Below are 21,990 nucleotides of genomic sequence, written 5' to 3'. Positions count from 1 at the left end.
CAGGGACAGAGACAGGCATGCAGACACACAAACCATGCAGATATGTTACAGAGGTGGTGGAAGAGTGCAGTAACCCAACAACCAGGCCCTTCTAATAAACCACAGACAATCCTCAGGCCTGGTTTGGAGGAGAGGATAAAAAGCAGGAGAAGAAGAAGAAGAAAAAAATGCCCCATGATAAAACAATTAAAAACAAAACAAAATGGAATGTCTTTTGTTGAGCATGATTAAGATCATGTTCAAATGACTTATCTGGACACGCTGATAACCAGACAGTATATAGTCCCTTTAAAAAATATTGTTTGAATACAAGTGACTAAGCCATGGCGGCCATTGCTGTGACTGGTGTTTCCAAGCATCCTGGGAGAGCTCTGGATGATAGCTTATAAAAAGGCCCCCAATACAATAACAGCAACCACAATTGAGACGCAGACTGGACTTTTAACTCGTAGTCTGCCCCCTTGGATGAGACTGGGTCCATTGAGATGACCCTTGACCTCACTAGTCATCTTCTACAGCCGTCAAAGGAGAGGGGCGGTTTGGGCAGGATGGGTGAGGTTAAAGGGTGAGAGGGGAACTATTGATGGGTTAACTATGACCCTTGGGCTTATAGTGTTTAGTCATTACAGGGCAACTCTTGTGTAATTATCATGTCATTCCAAGGCAAACCCTACTCAATTACACATCCTTTAATAGATAATATAGAGAAGGTTTTACAAACACAGTTAAAAGTGTTTGGTTGTTGGTCAGAAAATTTTACCTATGTAAGTGTGCGCAATACCAGTGGTCTTCGCACTGTAAACTCATGCTTGTCAGTATTTTAAATGGAGGAGACATCAGAGCTCCAGAAACAAGTGACTTTCAACTTTTCTATGTAGTGTCAAGTATGAATAGAGCCTAAGTCAGTGGTGTACACTGTAAAGAAACAAATGGGATGCTACTGTACTGAACCCTCAGCCAAGGCATCCAGGAATAATGAACAGTGCCCTCTGCAACACCAGGAAGTGCCAAACCAGACCAGCGAATGAAACATGAGCAAATCACCTTGAAATACTAACTTTTTTCCTCCCAAAACAAGATTGTAATATGTAATAATATATAATATACTTTTAGATTTTTTTTGTCATATATAAATCTACTATGAACAGACAGTATAGTAAATACACAATTGTTGGAATCATTATACAAAGTAGAAATATTTGCACCCCCCCCCATCTCTCTCCATCCCTCCCCTTACAACCCCAGATCCTTTTGCCATGAAAAGGAACTGAACTCTCACTTGATCGTGAGACAAGTCAACTGTAGAAAGTGTAACAGAGAGAAAGAACTGAAAATAATACAAAAACAACAGGAATACAAATGAAAAGTACAGAAACCAGAGACACAGAAGTCCACTTCAAAAGACAAAAACAAAAACAAATGAAAAAAATACCAAAAAATATTGGTAAAAACCACACAAATGAAGTAGTCATCAAAACAACTGCGTTGGAAAAATCCGTAAGAAAGATCAATGCAGAAACAACATCAATCTTCCCCAATTCTTCCTCCTTTACCAAAAGTAGAAACAAGTGATTATGACTTCAATGGAATAATGTAGAAGGTAGTTGCCCAGAGGCTAAACATGAGTTGGGGGTGTGGGTGTTCAATACACCGTATACAGATCACTATATCATTCATTCTCCATATTCTGCACTATAGGTGTTTGAGAACTAAGTCAACTGTATGTGGTAAGAAAGTTTTTGGACAGCATGCGTGCAAATGTATTGTATATACAGTTATTTAATGTGTCTCACACAAGATTGAATACACTTTCCTGAACCAAAAAAAAACCCAAACACTCCTAGCAGTAGCTATGACAACTGTGTCTGAGTGTATAAAGAGTTTGTTCACTGGATTGCGACGTGACACTCACGTACACACGCATGAACCTGTTCGCTAGCACCTGACACTTTAAGAGCACCTGTGTGGACAGAGAACATGGGTGCCACTTGCTCCTCTCCGAAAACTCACAGAGGTGGTATGTCCGTCTAATTGCTCTGTCACCATGGTAACAAAGACACATATTTTTTTTGTGTGAACAAAATGCCAAAAGAACGGCTCATTGTATCTACTGCCCCTAAATGACTGTAAGATCGTCTGAACGTTGTGACATTAGAACGTTTTGAAAGGTGAGGGTGAAAGTTAACAAAAATGGGGCAACTCTTCTAATTCTCTCATAGAGAACAACCTTGAATGTAAAGTCATGATAGTAAAATCTGTCTTATAAGCTTACAATACTACGTGGATCCTGACTATTGCGCTGATAGCAACGTCACGCTTTGGCTTAATTTCTTGTCTTACTACTACTATTTTTGAACAGCATTCTCGTTTAAGATGGCAAGTCTCTCTAGTACAGACTACAGTGCATGCTAGCTAACTCTTTCGAAGAGGTGACGTGTATTTGGTTAAGGGTTTATATACCAGCTCGCTACATCATTGGCTGATGTTTCAACCGTTGATTCAACCATTCAGTTCCACTGAAAAAGACTAACCATGTTAGTCCCTGTGTAGCATGGCAACTACCTTCTAAATGACAGTAAAGGGGTTACGACGAGGTCAAAGGGAACAGGGATGGGACAGTGGGCTACAGGGAATTCAGGGTAAACATGCCAAGGGCCTTCTGTCTATGTGCCATCGTGCTGGCATTTCCAGTCTCGCCACAACATAAGGGGATGAGGTTTGAGGGCGAGAGGAGGGCACCTCTCTCCCCTCGAAAACTCATTTAAGGCAAAGCTCTTCGTCGTGAGTTCATCGTAGAATCCACCAGGCTGGGAAAAAAAGGCACAAACTCAGTCTTTTTACTGTCTGTCATCTCGAACCAGAAGACCTGGTCACACGTCCATCGTGCTCTCGCTCTCTTCCTCGCTTTGTACCTATCTTACAACACAAAAAAATGTCTGCTTTCGCCAATCAAAAAGTTGGCCAGAAATTTCAGCAAGCCCTGCGACGTCTCTCTTTTCTCAAAGTCTTTTTGTGAATGGTAACGACTGAAAGTTTGTAAACAGTGTCGGAATTATATCATAGGGCGCTGTTGCTGTTTTTCAGTGAAAGGAAAAAGGAACAAACGACATAAAGATAAAATGAAAGAAGAGTGCTAACTTAGCAATTCGGTGTCTGGAGTGGTACTTCAGACAGAGTGTGTCTGTTACAAAAAAAGCATAGACACTCAAGGTCACCTTAGATCCCACTGGTCCTGAAGTAAAGACCCGAAGAAACCTGGCAACCTGAGGCTCCTTGTGTTCTGCCTCCATACATAGAGACAGTACAACATATCGGCGGCCTTTTAGTCCGTCCACTCCGGATGAGCGAGATAGTGTCGTCTTCTGTTTCCGTTTCATAACCACTCAACATTGTCCCCTGTCCCCCCCGGGGCTGATGTGCCTTCTAGACAGGGCGTGGGAGGGGCCAAGGATTGGGGTCAAATTCAAACGGAGGTTAGTGGTTGGCTGAGGACTAAATGGGTGTTTGAATGGTAAAGGGGGCGTGGTCATCCCTTTACAGAGGCACCTCCTCCTCCATAGGCTCCTCCTCACTCCTGGAGAAAGACAGGACAAAGACACGTGTCACAAACACAACAACCATACTCTATACAACCATAGACCGTCGTCGCACACACACACACACACACACACACACACACACACACACACACACACACACACACACACACACACACACACACACACACACACACACACACACACACACACACACACACACACACACACACACACACACACACACCACCTTGGGAGAGACGTACCTCCTCTGCTTGTTGGCCACAGAGAGGGAGGCCATGGCAGTGACGGTCTCGGCCTCCTCTGTCTCACACTGACGAGCCTCGCTCAGAGAGTAGCCCAGTGTGGAGGCCCCGCGCTGCAGAGATCGCCAGTATTTACCTACAACACACGACAGGACAAAGGTCAAAAGGTGATTATTACATAGAGCAACTGGACAAGATGGCAAACAACGTCTGTTATCCAGGGCCGAGTGCTGTTGTTTACTCTATGGTAAATGCATGCTGGCAAATCAAATGGCAAAATCATTTGCTGGTTGTACTGTAGCTTGGAGCTGGGAAATATGAACCAAAATAAATCCATATTGCAATAAATTGGCTCAATTGATGCGATAACGATAAATAGAATCCGTTTATAACATTAATGTGCTCCACAGTTATACTTAGTACTACTAGTTTGATGGTTGTAGCCATCAATTGTCCCATTAACAATCACCCATATTAGAAAACATATTTAATTTCTAACTTCACATTTCTCGTCAGGTGATCGGTAAAATCATTTTGGGTTTATCGTCCCAGCTCTATTGTGGCCCATAGATTGGGACCGTTTCCCGTGTGAGTAGAGTAAAGGGTCACGCACCATGTTCCTCCAGCACCTTCTCCATGGAGTGGACAGCGTTGGGGTTGGGCCTCTGCTGCATCACCTCCTCAGGGATAGGATCCAACTGGACGGACAACACGCACACAGGAGTGAGTGACAGGTTAGATACAACACGGCGATAGCAGAACAAAAGAAACGGAAGATCTAAAGATCACCCCCCTCTGTGGATGACTACTTCTGACTGGGGACCTCTGCCCAGTGTTGAATCACCCAGCCAGTCCAGTGGTGGAGAACAATTTGATTCAATAACAAAAAAGGCTCACAGATGAACTGCAGCCTCCCACTCGAGGAGCCACTCTACACCACAGGCTACAATGTGTGCTTTGTGCTGGGTCCTGCTTTACACACACACATACAGTGCGCACACACACACACACGAAGAGAATGGCGCCGGAGGGAATAGCAGTCTTTTTACGGGCTCCTGACCAATTGTGCTATTTGGTGTATTTTTTTGTGTGCTTATTTAAAAAAAACAATGTAACGTTTAATCATTTCCTATGACTGAAAAGAGCTTCTGGACATCAGAACAGCCTATCACTAACCTCGATTTGGACGAGGACTTCTACTTCAATGAGTCGGAGGCGAAAGACATATTGAATATCCCTGACCAGGCACTTGAAGACGGAGCTATAGAGGCTGGCGCACAGGCCACCTGGTGAGACTACGGCGGCGAATGAATAAATCGCCTCTACCCTCTGTTCTATTGGCAAATGTGCAATCAGAGAATAAACTGGATGAGCTTCATTCCAGACTATCCCATCAACAGGACATGAAGAACTAAAATATACTATGCTTCTCTGAGTCATGGCTGAACAAGGACATTGATAATGTACTGTACATCTAGCTGGTTTTTGTATGCATTGGCAGGACAGAACTGCAGAGTCCGGTAAGATCAGGGGTGGTGGTGTGTGTCTCTTTATTAATAACAGTTGGTGCGCAATCTCTAATATTAAGGAAACCTCAAGGTTCCGCTCGCCTGAGTTAGAATACCTCATGATAAGCTGCAGACCATACTATTTACCAAGAAAGTTTTCATCTGTATTTTTTGTAGCTGACTATTTACCACCACAAATTGATGGTGGCACAGGGCTGTTTTTCTAGCACAGACTGGAATATGTTCCGGGATTTATTCGATGGCATTGAGGAGTTTACCACATCAGTCACTGGCTTCATTAATAAGTGCATCGGTCCCCACAATGACCATACGTACATATCTCAACCAGATGCTTGGATTACAGGCAACATCTGCACTGAGCTAAAGACTAGAGCTGCCGCTTTCAAGGAACAGGATACCAATCCGGACGCTTATAAGAAATCCCGCAACACCCTCCGACAAACCATCAAACAGGAAAAATTTCAATATAGGACTAACATCGAATCCTACCACACCGGCTCTGACGCTTGTCGGATGTGGCAGGGCTTGCAAACTATTATGGAATACATTTTTAATTTTTACATTTATTTTACCTTTATTTTACTTGGCAAGTCAGTTAAGAACAAATTCTTATTTTCAATGACAGCCTAGGAACAGTGGGTTAACTGCCTGAATGACAGATTTGTACCTTTGTCAGCACAGGGATTTGAACTTGCAACCTTTTGGTTACTAGGCCAATGCTCTAACCACTAGGCTACCCTGCCGCCCCAAATGGGAAAGGAAAACCCAGCTGAGTGCTGCCCAGTGACGCACCCTACTAGACGAGCTAAATGCCTTCTATGCACACTTCAAGGCAAACAACATTGAACCATGTGTGAGAGCACGAGCTGTTCTGGACAGCTATGATCACGCTCTCCGTAGTAAGATCTTAAAACAGGTGAACATTCACAAGGCCATAGGGCCAGACCAATTACCAGGAAGAATCTGCTGACCAGCTGGCAAGTGTCTTCACTGACCTTTTTAACCTCTCCCTGACCCAGTCTGTAATACCTATATGTTTCAAGCAAACTACCATAGTCCCTGTGTCTAAAAAAGCCAAGGCAACCCATCTAAATGACTACCCCCTGTAGCACTCACATCTATAGCCATGAAATGCTTTGAAAGGTCATGGCTCATTACTAAGCTCATGACTAAGCTAAGGACCATGGAACTGAACAACACCCTCTGCAACTGGATCCTGGACATCCTGACGGGCTGTCCACCGGTGTTGAGGGTAGGCAACATCGAATCCGCCACGGTGACCCTCAACAAGGGGTGCTAAATCCCCTCCTTTACTCCCTTTTCACACATGACTGCATGGGCGGGCATGATTCCAACACCATCATTAAGTTTGCTGATGACACGACGGTGGTAGGCCTGATCACCGACGATGAGAGCTTCAAGTTCCTCGGTGTCCACATCACTAAGGACCTACATTGGTCCCAACACACCAACATAGTTGTGAAGAGTGCACGACAACGCCTCTTCCAACTCAGGAGGCTGAAAAGATTTGGCATGGCCCCTCAGATCCTCAAAAAGTTCTACAGCTGCACCATTGAGAGCATCTAGACTGGCTGCATCACCGATTGGTATTGCAACTGCTCGGCATCTGAATGTAAGGCACGACACAGGGTAGTGTGTACAGCCTAATACATCACCTGGGACTAACTCCCTGTCACCCTGGACCTCTATGACAGGCGGTGTCGGAGGAAGACCTTGAAAATTGTCAAAGACTCCAGCCACCCAAGTCATAGACTGTTGTATCTGGTACCACACAACAAGCAGTAGCGGAGCGCCAAGTCTAGAACAAAAAGGCACCTGAACAGAATCTACCCCCAAGCCATAAGACTGCTGAACAGTTCATCAAATGGCTACTTCGACTATTGACATTGACTCCCTTTATTACAGTATTTAAAAAACAATTGTACTTATTTTACACTCCCTTGTACTGGCTCTAAGCACAATCACACGTTACACTGACACACACACACACACGCTGACGTCACACCCGCACACCAGCACACACACCCGCACGCACGCACGCACGCACGCGCACGCACGCACACACACACACACACACACACACACACACACACACACACACACACACACACACACACACACACACACACACACACACACACACAGGGATACTCTGAGTGTTAGGAGAATCAGATGAAGGAAACAGGGCATTCCCCAACCTGCTTTTCCAATGATTACATTTTCCTCTGGCTCACTGTGTGTGCTGCATTTCTTTACCCACTTGTGAGCAGAACCATTAAAATAAAGCCCCAAATACTTCCATGTATAAACACTGGATGAAATATAGGCACACAGACGTCTTTTTGCCCTATCATAACCTTGCTGAAAAGAAAGTGGAGGAGGAGGAGGAGGTAGAAAAAGGCTTGAAACATTAGAAGAAGAGAATGTCAGAAGAGAGGAGAGGAAAAAGGGATCGCCGGTCGGTTCCGTTCGGCCCAAGCTGGAATTTTAGTTTTAATTAAAACAAATAGAGGGTGAGGAGGGGGTGAGGAGTGCGAAGGGAGAGGCCAGTCTAGAGAGAGGGATACTTTAAACCTGGCTGTGGCACGACAAGCTGCATTATACACACACATACATAAGCATGCACATATGCACAAGTACACGCACACACAGCCGCACACACCAGTGATGCGCGTGTTGACGCAATAATCCGCAGTCGCCGCGGTGGGTTTAGGCTCATGAAATATAGCGAGGATGAAGGGCAGGGTGGGGGTGGGCGGGTTAAATAAAGAGAAAACAAAGCATTAAAAAAAAGCCATAAATGTATCATTCTTGTGCAATTCATATCTAAAGGCTACATTGAGGTTTTTAATTTCCTTATTTTGATCTGCTATTAAGTGCGTAAGCCTAAGCTTCTTGGCCTAAGTGTACGTGCACCAAACACACGCCAATCACCTTTAGGGAACTTGGGCAGGAAAAGTTAACCATGTCGGAGTTTAGTTCAATAAGAGAAAGCTGTGAAATGGAGAGTTGAAATTAAAGAGAGGGGCCATAACAGTAGCCTCATATTTGGGAAAGATGTCATGTGCGATGATTGAGGCGCTACACAAATTTGACAGTCACAGGACGGGGGACTTAAACTATGGCACGTCAAGGGAAATGCAAAAGGAAGCAGTTCTTTCAATAAAATGATACACCAAGTGTACATCTGAACTCGGGAACAGGAGTGGAGGAATACTATTTTATTTTAGCATCTTGAGAGAATGAATGCGCGGTTAGGGGACATCTGTAAATGTGCAATCGTTATCAGCATCATAAAAGCTGATAGTTTTTCAAACACATAAAATATGCATCCATGCCAAAGCGAATTCTTATCAGAAACATGTCGGGTCATTTTCACAGCAATTCCCTGAAAACCGTTTAGGGACAAACAGAGACATTTGTTTCCAGTTCATTTTGCGTTTTCTCCCTGGTCCCTAAATGTCTTTGCTGTGCGAGAGAAGCAGAGATGAATGAGAAAACTTTACCGACGTCAACAACATCGAAGCATTCATATCGATGTGTGACACATTTTCTGGTGAGCAAACTTGATTTAGTCTTCCAGGGCAACAGAAGAGAAGCTTCATGTATCTATCTTTGACTGAACAGCGCATTTTCTATATTTGTAGGTTAGGGTCGAGTGCGGCTCCCAGATTTAGACTTTATCACATATAGTCGGATGGTTGCGGATGGGTTATTAGCAATTGCCCGTGGGTGCGGGTGAACAAACAGCAAACACACACTTCCCCACACACACCAATACTGGGGCGGCAGGGTAGCCTAGTGGTTAGAGCGTTGGACTAGTATCCGAAAGGTTGCAAGTTCAAATCCCCAAGGTACAAATCTGTCGTTCTGCCCCTGAACAGGCAGTTAACCCACTGTTCCTAGAGTGAAAATAAGAATTTGTTCTTAACTGACTTGCCTAGTAAAATAAAGGTATATAAAAAAAAAACCCTATAATTCACTCCCTTGAGCAGCACATGGATGGCTGCAAATGTAGAGGAAATGCGAACGTGTGCCTCTACTAAGATCAAGGTCTGGGGCTGTCCAACACACACATGCGCATAAGAGACAACAGAGGACTTTGTTCACTTTGGGGGTCACTCACACCAGGTCCTAAGTGACGCACCATACCCACCAAACAGAAGGAGTTCCCTCTCAAAGCATCCCTACAGAAAAACTGTTTTCACAGTATTAATATCTGTATATCATCCATATTCACACTGCTCTGATATCAATGGTCTTCAAGGACCCCACTAATACTGCTGATTTGGTACAGTCCAATCGTTGCCCTTGTCAGATAACTGCTAGTTGTCACCCACGATGAAATCGGTTTTGACGAATGATGTGTCTTGTCATAGAGATCTGGCTTTTACAAAATGATTGGCACAAGGGGGGCACAATATGAATCAACTGACCGCTGCATCATTTGTGCTGTTGCTTTGTTTGATATGGTCACCCTAAGGGACCCTTGAAATACTGCTGAGTGAGTTCCCTATTACTCATCCTTCTTTTTCCTTTTGTTAAAGTTGGAGAAATTAATTTTTACAATAGTGAGCCAAGATCCACAAATGTGTCCGTGTGTGTGTCTATGCCCCCTATTGTGTTTGTGTTCACCTCCGGTCCCTACCAGCCAAGTAATCTCTCCACCACTAGCCCCCCCCCCACCCCTCTTCCCCTGCCCCACCACTAGCCCCAGAGACCCGCTGCCTCCAGACTGGCCTGGCACCGTAACCAGGGAGGGGGTCCCCACATGGGGCCAGGCTGGGGGGCTCGGGGGGCTGTCTGTCTGTCAGCTTGACGGGCAGCTGTAAACTTTAATGGCTCTTGTCAGCACACTCCGGGCCTATCTGGCAGGTATGACACACACGGCGCTCCCCGCGGCATCCACAGTGATGCAAGGCCTTTATTTGAGTTTCTACCCCCATCCTCCCTCTTCTCTATCTTCACAGCAAGAAAACCATCAACTTTTTCCAACAGAGAGCAAGAGAATAGCTTTTATTGGAAGACGGTGTCCGTTGCTGCCTGCATTGTGTAAATCCAAGCCTTCAAACGCATGAGGGGGAAGCCAACAAATTCGAGACACCACACGAACCAGAGGCTCTGAAGGAATGTGGCCCCGGAATGAAAAAAAAAACATTCTGGGGAAGGCAGTGAAACCATAACACTGGTGGGAGGAATTCGACTTGTTCAGCAGACTCAAGACACAAGGCATCTATTGTTTTTTTGTTTGTATTGCATGTACGTTGGATCGACCACTGACACCAGTTGATTACGTTATATGCTAATTGAACGAGCTAACTAATTATCGAGCAGAGCAGGTAACCTTTTTTGCTGCATTGTTACATTTCCGTTCGCTAAAGAGGGTGAAACGCCAAAGCCAGAGAAAGACAAAACGGACCATGCTTAATGTAGCTAGAGGGTAAGCACAGAGGATAACCTCATCGGCGACTGGCAACAATTAGCGTATTAGCCTGTTGTTTATCAAATAATTGCTAACGACCACAATTTGGATGAGAGGGCGCAACATCTGTTTGCACACTACACTCAATTAGTCACGAGGTCAGAGTTGACTAGCATCGTCGCCAATGCATCATTCATGAGAAATTTAACTAGAGAGGCTTTGGCGATTACGCACTCAAACGGTGAAGTAAAAAAAGGCCTGTATAGTCCATTCACCAATTTGTATCAGTTTTTTCCCCCAACCTAATCCGAGCCACTTTCAAAGGGAACCCAACGCTCATTAAAGCAAAGCTTGTCTTAACCTGCCAATAAAACAGGGGAATATGTTTCTCACTGTGGAGTGGCCAGTAAAACGCTCGATGCACAGACTACGATCACACGGGAGGCAGTGGGGCTGTAAACCCAATCCAGAGGTTTGGCCCTGATTGTGAACTTATTTAAACTGCTAGTATGTCTACATTTGAGATCGTATTCTTAGGCCAATGAGAGACCAATTAATTTTTTGGGTAATGCATTTTAGTCGCGTTGCTTGAATAACATAACTGAAAGCCCTGCTTCTGTGACGTGACAAACAAATAAAGCAGTAGACTAGCTGACTGGCTCATTACCCCTTCATCACTACCTAACACACGCATCCACAAATACACACAACCCCATTCCTCTCTATCTGCCTCATCAAATCGCCGCTGGCGAGAGTCATTGCGCCGCATTCCATCTCCATTACACTGGACCTTATGCAAAGACTGATAAAACACTCGCTTCCTGCCATTTTGATTAGAGACATTTGAACTTTTATCTGTTATTGTCTTCCCTGCCTTGTGTTCTCCTTCTTGTGCCGTTAAGACTTGTTGAACCGGTCATCACACTAACAAGGGACTGATCTGCACTTGTTCAAAGACTGGCTGGGCTTCCCAATGAGAAGAGGCAATGAAAAACACAGCGGGTTTGGCCAATCACCAGTGTCTAAATACGGCGGCGGCTCATGGGCAGTCAAAGGCGACTAATGAGCCGTGTGTTCCAACTCCTTATCAATGGTAATGTGGCGTTTCACGTGTGTTCCTGGCTCTGCATTTTTCCACTTGCCCAACGTCCGGAGTGAAACTCAAACCCTGGAGCTTGCTGGTTTATGACAATAGCTTCCTCCCCAGACTTCGAATGATTCCCCAATTTCCTTTGATTCTCCGATCTCTCTGGGCCTGTCGGTGACCCTGTCGTGAGAGGTGTGAGGGTAAGAGCTTTCAGATGTGGGCTGGTGACGGGGTCCCGGAGAGAAGGGCGAGAAGGGAGCCCTATGGGGCCAGGGCTGGTGCCTCTTTTTCGACTTCCAGACTCCCCGCCTTGCTCACCCATCGACCCCCAAAACAGCCTTCTCTCCTGGCTACTGAAACCTGAAACCTTCTTAGCCCCAATCCTTTCAGGAGTAGCCTTCCCTTGTTCCTCTTCTTCCCCCCTTTCTCTACCCTCCTTCATGGCTCCATATATTAAACCAAGCCATAACCCTCAGTGGTAAATTGAAGGAACTTTGGCGATCCAGCTCAGAGCTGTTAAGATTCTAGTTCTTCTGACATGTTGACGTTGGTCCACTGTGGAGCTTAAATTCCCCTTCAGGCATTGAGGTTTCTTTGGTGGGTTCAGAACAGTTTGACCGCATTTGACCATGTTTCACTCGGCCTCTCATACGCGCCCAGCATGTCCCGGTCACTCTGAATCGAAGCTGCAACCCGTTTGGGGCGCGGTCGCCTGTTGGTCGCTGCTTTCTCTTTGTCCGGGGGCGGCTGGTAGCAGTGACCACGTTTTATTAGCGTGATCCAGCGTTATTGTTCTGTTTGTTTTGCATCGGGCCCAAGATCCACATTGGAGTGGAGCCATCCGGTCTTTTATGGTTCCAAGAGCTTATTTACTGCCTTGTCTGGAGGGAGGACTGGAATAACACAGGCACCAAGGCCTCTTATCAGCCAGTCTAGTATAACCTGACCTCGTTATCTCTTCCTAGCCGTATCCTCTATCTATACTCAACTTCACCAGCATCTTGGGCAATACTAACAGTGAGCATGACTATTCATTATACATGTGCATCCTTATCTTCACGTTTAGCCAGCTAGCTACTCTTCCAATGTCTCTCACTCATTACTCCAGAAATGTGGACAATTAGCCGGTGCGCACATGAAAAGAAATCCCAGCGGTGCCTCCAAATTTGCTACCCATTCTGTTGAGCTTATAAAGTAAACCGAAATGCCAAAAGGTACTGTTTACTTGACTTTTAATCATGTAAGCATGAGGTTTACAACAATAACAAAACATTTAGAGTACATACCACTCTTTGGTGCACTATTCGAGTGAGGTGTGGGTGAATGTATTGGTGTTTAATAAGAGGCAGTACATTACGAGATATAGCCCCACACACCTTGTTAATGGAGGTTTTAAAGTCGCACTGGGCAAACTGGCTAACGGCTTCAGCAGGTTATCTCCTTGTCTGTGTCCCAAAAGGCACCCTATTCCCTACACAGTGCACTAAAGAGCCCACGTTAAAAGTAGTGCACTATATAGGGAACAGGGTGCTGTTTGGGACACCACCTATGTCCCAAAAACAGAAAACACGCAGAGGGTGTGTGTTTGTGGCCTGGGTCGGTCTGCAGCAACACATAGAGGCGGTCACTTGCTCAAAATAAATTAAGTTTATACAAACGCAGGACTCAGGGGCCTGGAAATTCACTTTTATCAGAGGCTCTATTTCAGCCTCTGACCACTGCTCCCCCTCGGTTTTAGACATTACATCAGCACTTCATCTGTGTGTACTAGGCAAGGGTCAGCACTAGCCAAGGGTCAGCACTAGCCAAGGGTCAGCACTAGCCAAGGGTCAGCACTAGCCAATTTATTGTCTTTTAATACGTCAGTTTATTTCAAGTGCGATTATTCATTATTTATAAAGGACGCCATGGTTCCTATCGTGCATTACATACGAAATAGGGTGCCATTTGGGACGCAGTCAGAGAGTTTGTTCAGCTCCAGGCCCAGCCTACACACTCCCACAATTAACCTCAGATTGTACAACTTAAAGCTTGTTACTTCCTCCCTTCTCCCTGGCCACTGGCCATGGGATCCTCCCACATTGGGCGTTGGGGACAGAGAGAGAGAAACAATAGATTAATAAGGGATGGAGAGAAAGAGAGAGGATGCAGAATAAAAAACAGGGTCCCTCCATCTCTCAACTCACTGTTCCAGACTCTCTCTTTCTCTTCCCCTCTCCATCTCTCTCTGTCAACTCACTGTTCCAGACTCTCTCTTTTTCTCCACCTCTCTCTGTCAACTCACTGTTCCACACTCTCTCTTTTTCTTCCCCTCTCCATCTCTCTGTCAACTCACTGTTCCAGACTCTCTCTTTCTCTTCCCCTCTTTATCTCTCTGTCAACTCACTGTTCCAGACGCTCTCTTTCTCTCCCCCTCTCCATCTCTCTGTGTCAACTAACTGTTCCAGACTCTCTCTGTCTCTCCACCTCTCCATCTCTCTCTGTCAACTCACTGTTCCAGGCTCTCTCTTTCTCTCCACCTCTCCAGCTCTCTGTCAACTCACTGTTCCAGACTCTCTCTTTCTCTCCACCTCTCCATCTCTCTCTGTCAACTCACTGTTCCAGGGTCTCTCTTTCTCTCCACCTCTCTCCCTTGGCAGAAACATTGGGCCAAGGCCCTTTATGCATCACACCTCTGGCTGAGCCTCTGATTGGACTAAATGTGTAGAGACAGTCTCCCCAAACAGGTGCAGTGGCAAATTATTGACAACAATTATAGAAACCCCTCCCTCATTCTCAGTCTTACCTCGATTCCTAGCAAAGCAGAGACGCAGGCTTCAGAGGCATCGCAGATGGCAGTGAGGTCATGGCCCCCCTCCAGGGCCAGTACCAGGCGTCCCCCGGCCAGCCCCATCAGCTGCCTGGTCAGGTAGCCGAAACCTGGGGACAGGAAATGCCAGTGGTGGGGGTTAGAGTTTGTCTATGGCAACTCTGGCGCTTGGACGCCGATCAAAAAAATGCAGACAGAGAGTAAGGGGAGGAGGGAGAAAAGGGTATTGCATCATATTTTCTCTTTTAGGTTTTAGAAAGAGAAGGTACCACAGATTTACTGGGGGATAAATGCATAACACGAGACAGATTTCATCTTAATAAATGTGGCTTAGTGTTTTGGCTCGGGCCACCAATGTTTGTTCTTCTGGGGGTGCATTCCGCCATAGCACCCTCAACCCCCCCCCCCCCCCCTACGCCTCCTCAGACCCCCCCCCTCTCTGTAAGCCCCAGCTCTAGACTGAGATCTCAGAAATGGTTTTAGGGAAAGCGCTTTGCTGGCACGCTCACGGTGCTGCTCTACACGGGCCAAAGACAGATGCTTTCAAACCAACTTGATCCTGTAGCTTTGTGAACATGAGGGGAGGGTAAGAGGTTTCCTGCTCTGTGGCATGAACAGGGCATTACAGTTGGATCTGATCGCATGCGGGGGTGTGTGCTTGTGTGTCACCAAAGAGTGCCATGGTTATTAATGCTAGGAGATGTGAGGTAAAGTAGGACTGGTTGTGGTGTTACTGGCGGATTACCATCACAATAGTGTTGATAGGCAATGCTGATGTGTCCATCATGGCAAGGATATAACTAGGCGTAACCAAAGTACATATTCGATAGATTCTGGGAGTGGCTCAGGTAAATGTTAATTTGGGATTAACGAACCTGAACAAAGTGCGAGAATGAGGTCTTAAAATGAGGCAGCAAGTGCTTGTCATGTAATGGAATATAGATTTCCCATATGATCTGTAGGCCTACCTGATGTGTCTGGTGTTGTTTCTCTCAACAATGATATACTTTACCACTCAAAAGTTTGGACACATCTACTCATTCAAGGGTTTTACTTTATTTTTAAAAACTATTTTATACATTGTAGAATAATAAGGAAGAAATCAGAACTATGAAATGACACATATGGAACCATGTAGTAACCCAAAAAGTGTTAAACAAATCAAAATCATTTTTAAATTTGAGATTCTTCAAAGTAGCCACTCTTTGCCTTGATGACAGCTTCACACACTTTTGGCAGTCTCTCAATCAGCTTCATGAGGTAGTCACCTGGAATGCATTTCAATTAACATGTGTGCCTTTTTAAAAGTACATTTGTGGAAATTCTTTCCTTCTTAATGCATTTGAGACAATCAATTTGTGACAAGGTAGGGTTATACAGAAGATGGCCCTATTTGGTAAAAGACCAAGTCCATATTATGGCAAGAACAGCTCAAATAAGCAAAGAGAAACGACAGTCCATCATTACTTTAAGTCAATCTGGAAAATGTTAAGAACTTTGAAAGTTTCTTCAAGTGCAGTCGCAAAAACCATCAAGCGCTATGATGAAACTGGCTCTCATGAGCCCCGCCACAGGAAAGGAAGACCCAGAGTTGCCTCTGCTGCAGAGGATACGTTCATTAGAGTTATCAGCCTCAGAAATTACAGGCCAAATAAATGCTTCACAGAGTTCCAGTAACAGACACATCTCAACATAAACTGTTCAGAGGAGACTGTGAATCTGGCCTACATGGTTGAATTGCTGCAAAGAAACCACAACTAAAGGACACCAATAAGAAGAAGAGACTTGCTTGGGCCAATAAACATGAGCAATGGACATTAGACTGGAGGAAAGTACAAATTTTAGATTTTTGGTTCCAAAGTGTCTTTGTGAGACACAGAGTAGGTGAACGGATGATCTCTGCATGTGTGGTTCACACCGTGAATCATGGAGGAGCAGGTGTGATTGTGCTTTGCTGGTGACACTGTCTGTGATTTATTTAGAATTCAAAGGGCACACTTAAGCAGCATGGTTACCAGAGCATTCTGCAGCGATACCCCATCCCAACTGCTTAGTGCTTAGTGGGGAACTATCATTTGTTTTTCAAAACTAGCCAAGGGTCAGTTTTTTTTCCAAAAAACCTCCAGGCTGTGTAATGGCCATTTGACCAAGAAGGAGAGCGATGGAGTGCTGCATCAGATGACCTTGCCTCAAACCAATTGACATGGTTTGGGATGAGTAGGACCGCAGAGTGAAGGAAAAGCATCCAACAAGTCCTCAGCATATGTGGGAACTCCTTCAAGACCGTTGTGAAAGCATTCCAGGTGAAGCTGGTTGAGAGAATGCAAAAGTGTGTGCAAAGCTGTCATCAAGGCAAAGGGTGGCATCTTTGAAGAATCTAAAATATAACATTTTTTATTTGTTTAACACTTTTTTGGTTACTACATCATTCAATATGTGTTATTTCATAGTTTTGTTGTCTTCACTATTATTCTACAATGTAGAAAACAGTAAAAATAAAGAAATGGAGGGAGAGAAAATAAATGGAATTTGAAATATAAGTCATTATGCAGATGGCAATGATCTGGATGGTGAGAGAAGTATCCACAAGTGGAACGGGAAAGGGGGGGGGGGGTGAGGAAAAGAAAGAAGACCTCAAGAATTTTGGGGAAACTGAGAACGATAAAGAATCTACATACAGTGAGGAGAGTGAGCGCGTTAAAAGGGGTAGTTCGCCCTATTTTCATACTGTAAAAATATTTGTCGTACCATGGAAGTAATCTATGGGCCCGGAGTGAATGCAACCGACACTGTGTACATTGCAGCCACTCCTTGTCCAAACTACTTCTAAGAGAAGGATTTAAAGAGTCTGAAACTAGTGTAAAACCCCCAAAAGACAACAGAGAATGGGGGATGCAAAAGGTCTCCTAAACTATTCAAGATTGTACAGAAAGCGTCAATAAGGAGTATCGAAACCGACCAAGGGAAACAGAAAAAGGACAAGGAAACGACTGCCGTGAAGAAGAGAGAGATGAAAAGAGACAGTCGACAATAAAGTGGGGAGGTTGTCGGGTAGGGCTGTTGTGGTGACTGTATTACCGTCACACCGGCAGTCACGACCACAGTCAAATTCCACGTGACGGTAATCTCCTCCTATGACCCATTCTAAATCTAAAATAATTTCACATATTAGTAAAGACAATATTAAATTGAGAACAGTCCGATGGGTGAGAATATTATAACTAGATGAGAGAACAGTCTGTGCGGGCCTAAAGCAAGGAACAGAGCGCAAGTTTTGCTGTTGACTTTTTCAAAATCACCAATAGTTGCATCATGCAGCCCATATATGTTTTGATGTCTAAGACATTCTAAGGCTTGTATCATTCACAACTAAAGTTGCCAAAAAACTCTATATCTAGCATATAAGACCTGTTTCAAATGATCACTTTTACACTCGGCATAGCCATTTCATTTGCGCACTCGCTCGGGAATGTCCTTAAAATATCCTTAATATTTTATTCAGCTAAGTTCAATGATATTCTTCATACTATAAAATCATACAATATAAAATAATGCACAGGATTTATAAGCATATATTGTCTGCTAAATGAACTAGATAATGGATTTATTGTGATGGTGTACACTGAGTGTACAAAACATTAGAAAGTCCTGCTATTTCCATGACAGACTGACCAGGTGAATCCAGGTGAAATATATGACCCCTTATTGATGTTGCCTGTTAAATCCACTTCAATCAGTGTAGATGAAGGGAATGATTTAAAAATATACAGTGCCTTGCGAAAGTATTCGGCCCCCTTGAACTTTGCGACCTTTTGCCACATTTCAGGCTTCAAACATAAAGATATAAAACTGTATTTTTTTGTGAAGAATCAACAACAAGTGGGACACGATCATGAATAATTTTGCACGCCCAATTTTTCAGTTTTTGATTTGTTAAAAAAGTTTGAAATATCCAATAAATGTCGTTCCACTTCATGATTGTGTCCCACTTGTTGTTGATTCTTCACAAAAAAATACAGTTTTATATCTTTTTGTTTGAAGCCTGAAATGTGGCAAAAGGTCGCAAAGTTCAAGGGGGCCGAATACTTTCGCAAGGCACTGTATATATTTTTAAGCCTTGAGACAATTGAGACATGGATTGTTTGTGTACGCCATTCAGAGGGAGAATGGGCAAGACAAAGTATTTAAGTGCCTTTGAACGGGGTATGGTAGTAGGTGCCAGGCACATCGGTTTCTGTCAAGAACTGCAACGCTGCTGGGTTTTTCACGCTCAACAGTTTCCTGTGTGTATCAAGAATTGTCCACCATCCAAAGGATACCCAGCCAACTTGACACAACTGTGGGAAGCATTGGAGTCCACATGGGCCAGCATCCCTGTGGAAAGCGTTCGACACCTTGTAGAGTCCATTCCCTGATTAATCGAGGCTGAGGGCAAAAGGGGGTGAAACTCAATATTAGGTAGGTGTTCCTAACGTTTAGTACACCCAGTAAACTGATTTATTATACTTTTTGAAATGTATCAGGCCTGGAGATGCTAAACGTGTTTACGTTAATTAATAGTCAATTACCGTGAGACCAGCTGTCATTTGCATGACAGTGAGCAGATGACAAAATGATGACAGCCACAGCCCTAGTGGCGAGTCAAAAGAAATTGAAGGAACAAAAGCGACAGTCTAGCAGTGAGATGACCGTAGGAGAAGAGAGGAAGGAGGGAGAGACCCACAGGATGACCAACCAGAAATGCTCATCACCTTCCCCTTCCTTTAATACATGTTTGGTGTGGTAGGATTGTAACAGTGTTATACTGTAGTAAAGACATAGGTGGTGTGTGAGTTTCAAGTTTGGGGATGCTTATAATTTATCCTACCATTTCTACCGATCTGCGCGCCAGTTATGATTTTTCAAATGTGTATTTTTGTGGAACAGTTTAATTTCAATAATCATTATTTTGTTTCTCAAAATCATTGTCACGTGGTCAATCATGCAAATCTCAATTAAAATGATAAAAATCTAAAAGTTCAAATTCAACTAATGCGAGAGCAACACCCTCTACCATATGGACACATTGATACACCGTGATCCATTGGCGGCTAAAGAAATCAACGCATGGAACTCAAATATTGTTACGGCGTTCTTCGTTTGTCGAAAGAGAGTCGGACCGAAATGCAGCGTGTTGGTTACTCATGTTTTTTAATAGACAAATGACGATACATGAAATAACAAAAACAACAAACGGAACGTGAAAAACCTATACAGCCTGTCTGGTGAACACTAACACAGAGACAGGAACAATCACCCACGAAATACAAAGTGAAACCCAGGCTACCTAAATACGGTTCCCAATCAGAGACAACGAGAATCACCTGACTCAGATTGAGAACCGCCTCAGGCAGCCAAACCTATGCAACACACACCGCTAATCAGCCACAATCCCAATAACTAAAAAACCCCACTATGAATTACAACAAACAATAAACCCGTGTCACACCCTGGCCTAATCAACAAATTAACTAAAACACAAAATACTAAGACCAAGGCGTGACAAAGATAGCTTATAGGCCAACTTCCGTCAACTAAGTAAAATACATAGGCCTAAAGCTGACAAATAAAATAGAAAATATCTTGATGAAAATGCAGGTTCTTTCAATCGCATTCATCTCTCTACTCCGACTGTCTGCCTCCCTTTCTATCCGTGAGCTATCGCTGGTGATGTATCAAATCAATCAACTGGGTCCAGCATAAAACTGTCCTAGCGAACTTGCAAATTATATCAACCAGCCTATTCCGGGTCCTCAGAGATTCCTGTGCCAGTGAGCTCTGAACAGACAGCTGTTTTTGCAGGGAAAAGTGTTTTAGGTATTTTATGACATTTCCACTTGATACAGTGGGGCAAAAAAGTATTTAGTCAGCCACCAATTGTGCAAGTTCTCCCACTTAAAAAGATGAGAGAGGCCTGTAATTTTCACAATAGGTACACGTCAACTATGACAGACAAAATGAGAAAAGAAAATCCAGAAAATCACATTGTAGGATTTTTAATGAATTTATTTGCAAATGATGGTGGAAAATAAGTATTTGGTCAATAACAAAAGTTTATCTCAATACTTTGTTATATACCCTTTGTTGGCAATGACAGAGGTCAAACGTTTTCTGTAAGTCTTTACAAGGTTTTCACACACTGTTGCTGGTATTCTGGCCCATTCCTCCATGCAGATCTCGTCTAGAGCAGTGATGTTTTGAGGCTGTTGCTGGGCAACACGGACTTTCAACTCCCTCCAAAGATTTTCTATGGGGTTGAGATCTGGAGACTGGCTAGGCCACTCCAGGACCTTGAAATGCTTCTTACGAAGCCACTCCTTCGTTGCCCGGGCAGTGTATTTGGGATCATTGTCATGCTGAAAGACCCAGCCACGTTTCATCTTCAATGAACTTGCTGGTGGAAGGAGATTTTCACGCAAAATCTAACGATACATGGCCCCATTCATTCTTTCCTTTACACGGATCTACACGGATCAGTCGTCCTGGTCCCTTTGCAGAAAAACAGCCCCAAAGCATGATGTTTCCACCCCCATGCTTCACAGTAGGTATGGTGTCCTTTGGATGCAACTCAGCATTCTTTGTCCTCCAAACACGACAAGTTATATTTTGGTTTCATCTGACCATATGACATTCTCCCAATCTTCTTCTGGATCATCCAAATGCTCTCTAGCAAACTTTAGACGGGCCTGGACATGTACTGGCTTAAGCAGGGGGACACGTCTGGCACTGCATGATTTGAGTCCCTGGCGGCGTAGTGTATTACTGATGGTAGGCTTTGTTACTTTGGTCCCAGCTCTCTGCAGGTCATTCACTAGGTCCCCCCGTGTGGTTCTGGGATTCTTGCTCTCCGTTCTTGTGATCATTTTGACCCCACGGGGTGAGATCTTGCGTGGAGCACCAGATCGAGGGAGATTATCAGTGGTCTTGTATGTCTTCCATTTCCTAATAATTGCTCCCACAGTTGATTTCTTCAAACCAAGCTGCTTACCTATTGCAGATTCCGTCTTCCCAGCCTGGTGCAGGTCTACAATTTTGTTTCTGGTGTCCTTTGACAGCTCTTTGGTCTTGGCCATAGTGGAGTTTGGTGTGTGACTGTTTGAGGTTGTGGACAGGTGTCTTTTATACTGATAACAAGTTCAAACAGGTGCCATTAACACAGGTAACGAGTGGAGGGCAGAGGAGCCTCTTAAAGAAGAAGTTACTGGTCTGTGAGAGCCAGAAATCTGGCTTGTTTTGTAGGTGACCAAATACTTATTTTCCACCATAATTTGCAAATAAATT

At 44.2% G+C, this 21,990-nt stretch overlaps 1 protein-coding gene across 7 annotated transcripts in view; it reads right to left on the bottom strand.

Moving 5' to 3' along the window:
• Window positions 1-1,211: 1,211 nt before the first annotated feature.
• Window positions 1,212-21,990, bottom strand: part of hdac4 (histone deacetylase 4) — a 246,272-nt gene continuing 225,493 nt past the window's right edge. For all 7 annotated transcript variants that reach the window (XM_064975777.1, XM_064975780.1, XM_064975779.1 and 4 more), the window contains 4 exons: window positions 14,647-14,780; window positions 4,416-4,500; window positions 3,803-3,938; window positions 1,212-3,574 (listed from right to left, as the gene is read on the bottom strand). In XM_064975777.1, the coding sequence (XP_064831849.1) occupies window positions 3,535-3,574; window positions 3,803-3,938; window positions 4,416-4,500; window positions 14,647-14,780 (395 nt within the window). In that variant the 3' untranslated portion in view covers window positions 1,212-3,534. The remainder of the gene's footprint in view (window positions 3,575-3,802; window positions 3,939-4,415; window positions 4,501-14,646; window positions 14,781-21,990) is intronic.

This window comes from Oncorhynchus masou, chromosome 10, assembly GCF_036934945.1.
Source record: "Oncorhynchus masou masou isolate Uvic2021 chromosome 10, UVic_Omas_1.1, whole genome shotgun sequence".
Taxonomy (NCBI): domain Eukaryota; kingdom Metazoa; phylum Chordata; class Actinopteri; order Salmoniformes; family Salmonidae; genus Oncorhynchus; species Oncorhynchus masou.
Note: the sequence above shows the minus strand (reverse complement) of the source record. Positions and strands in the feature narration are given on the sequence as shown.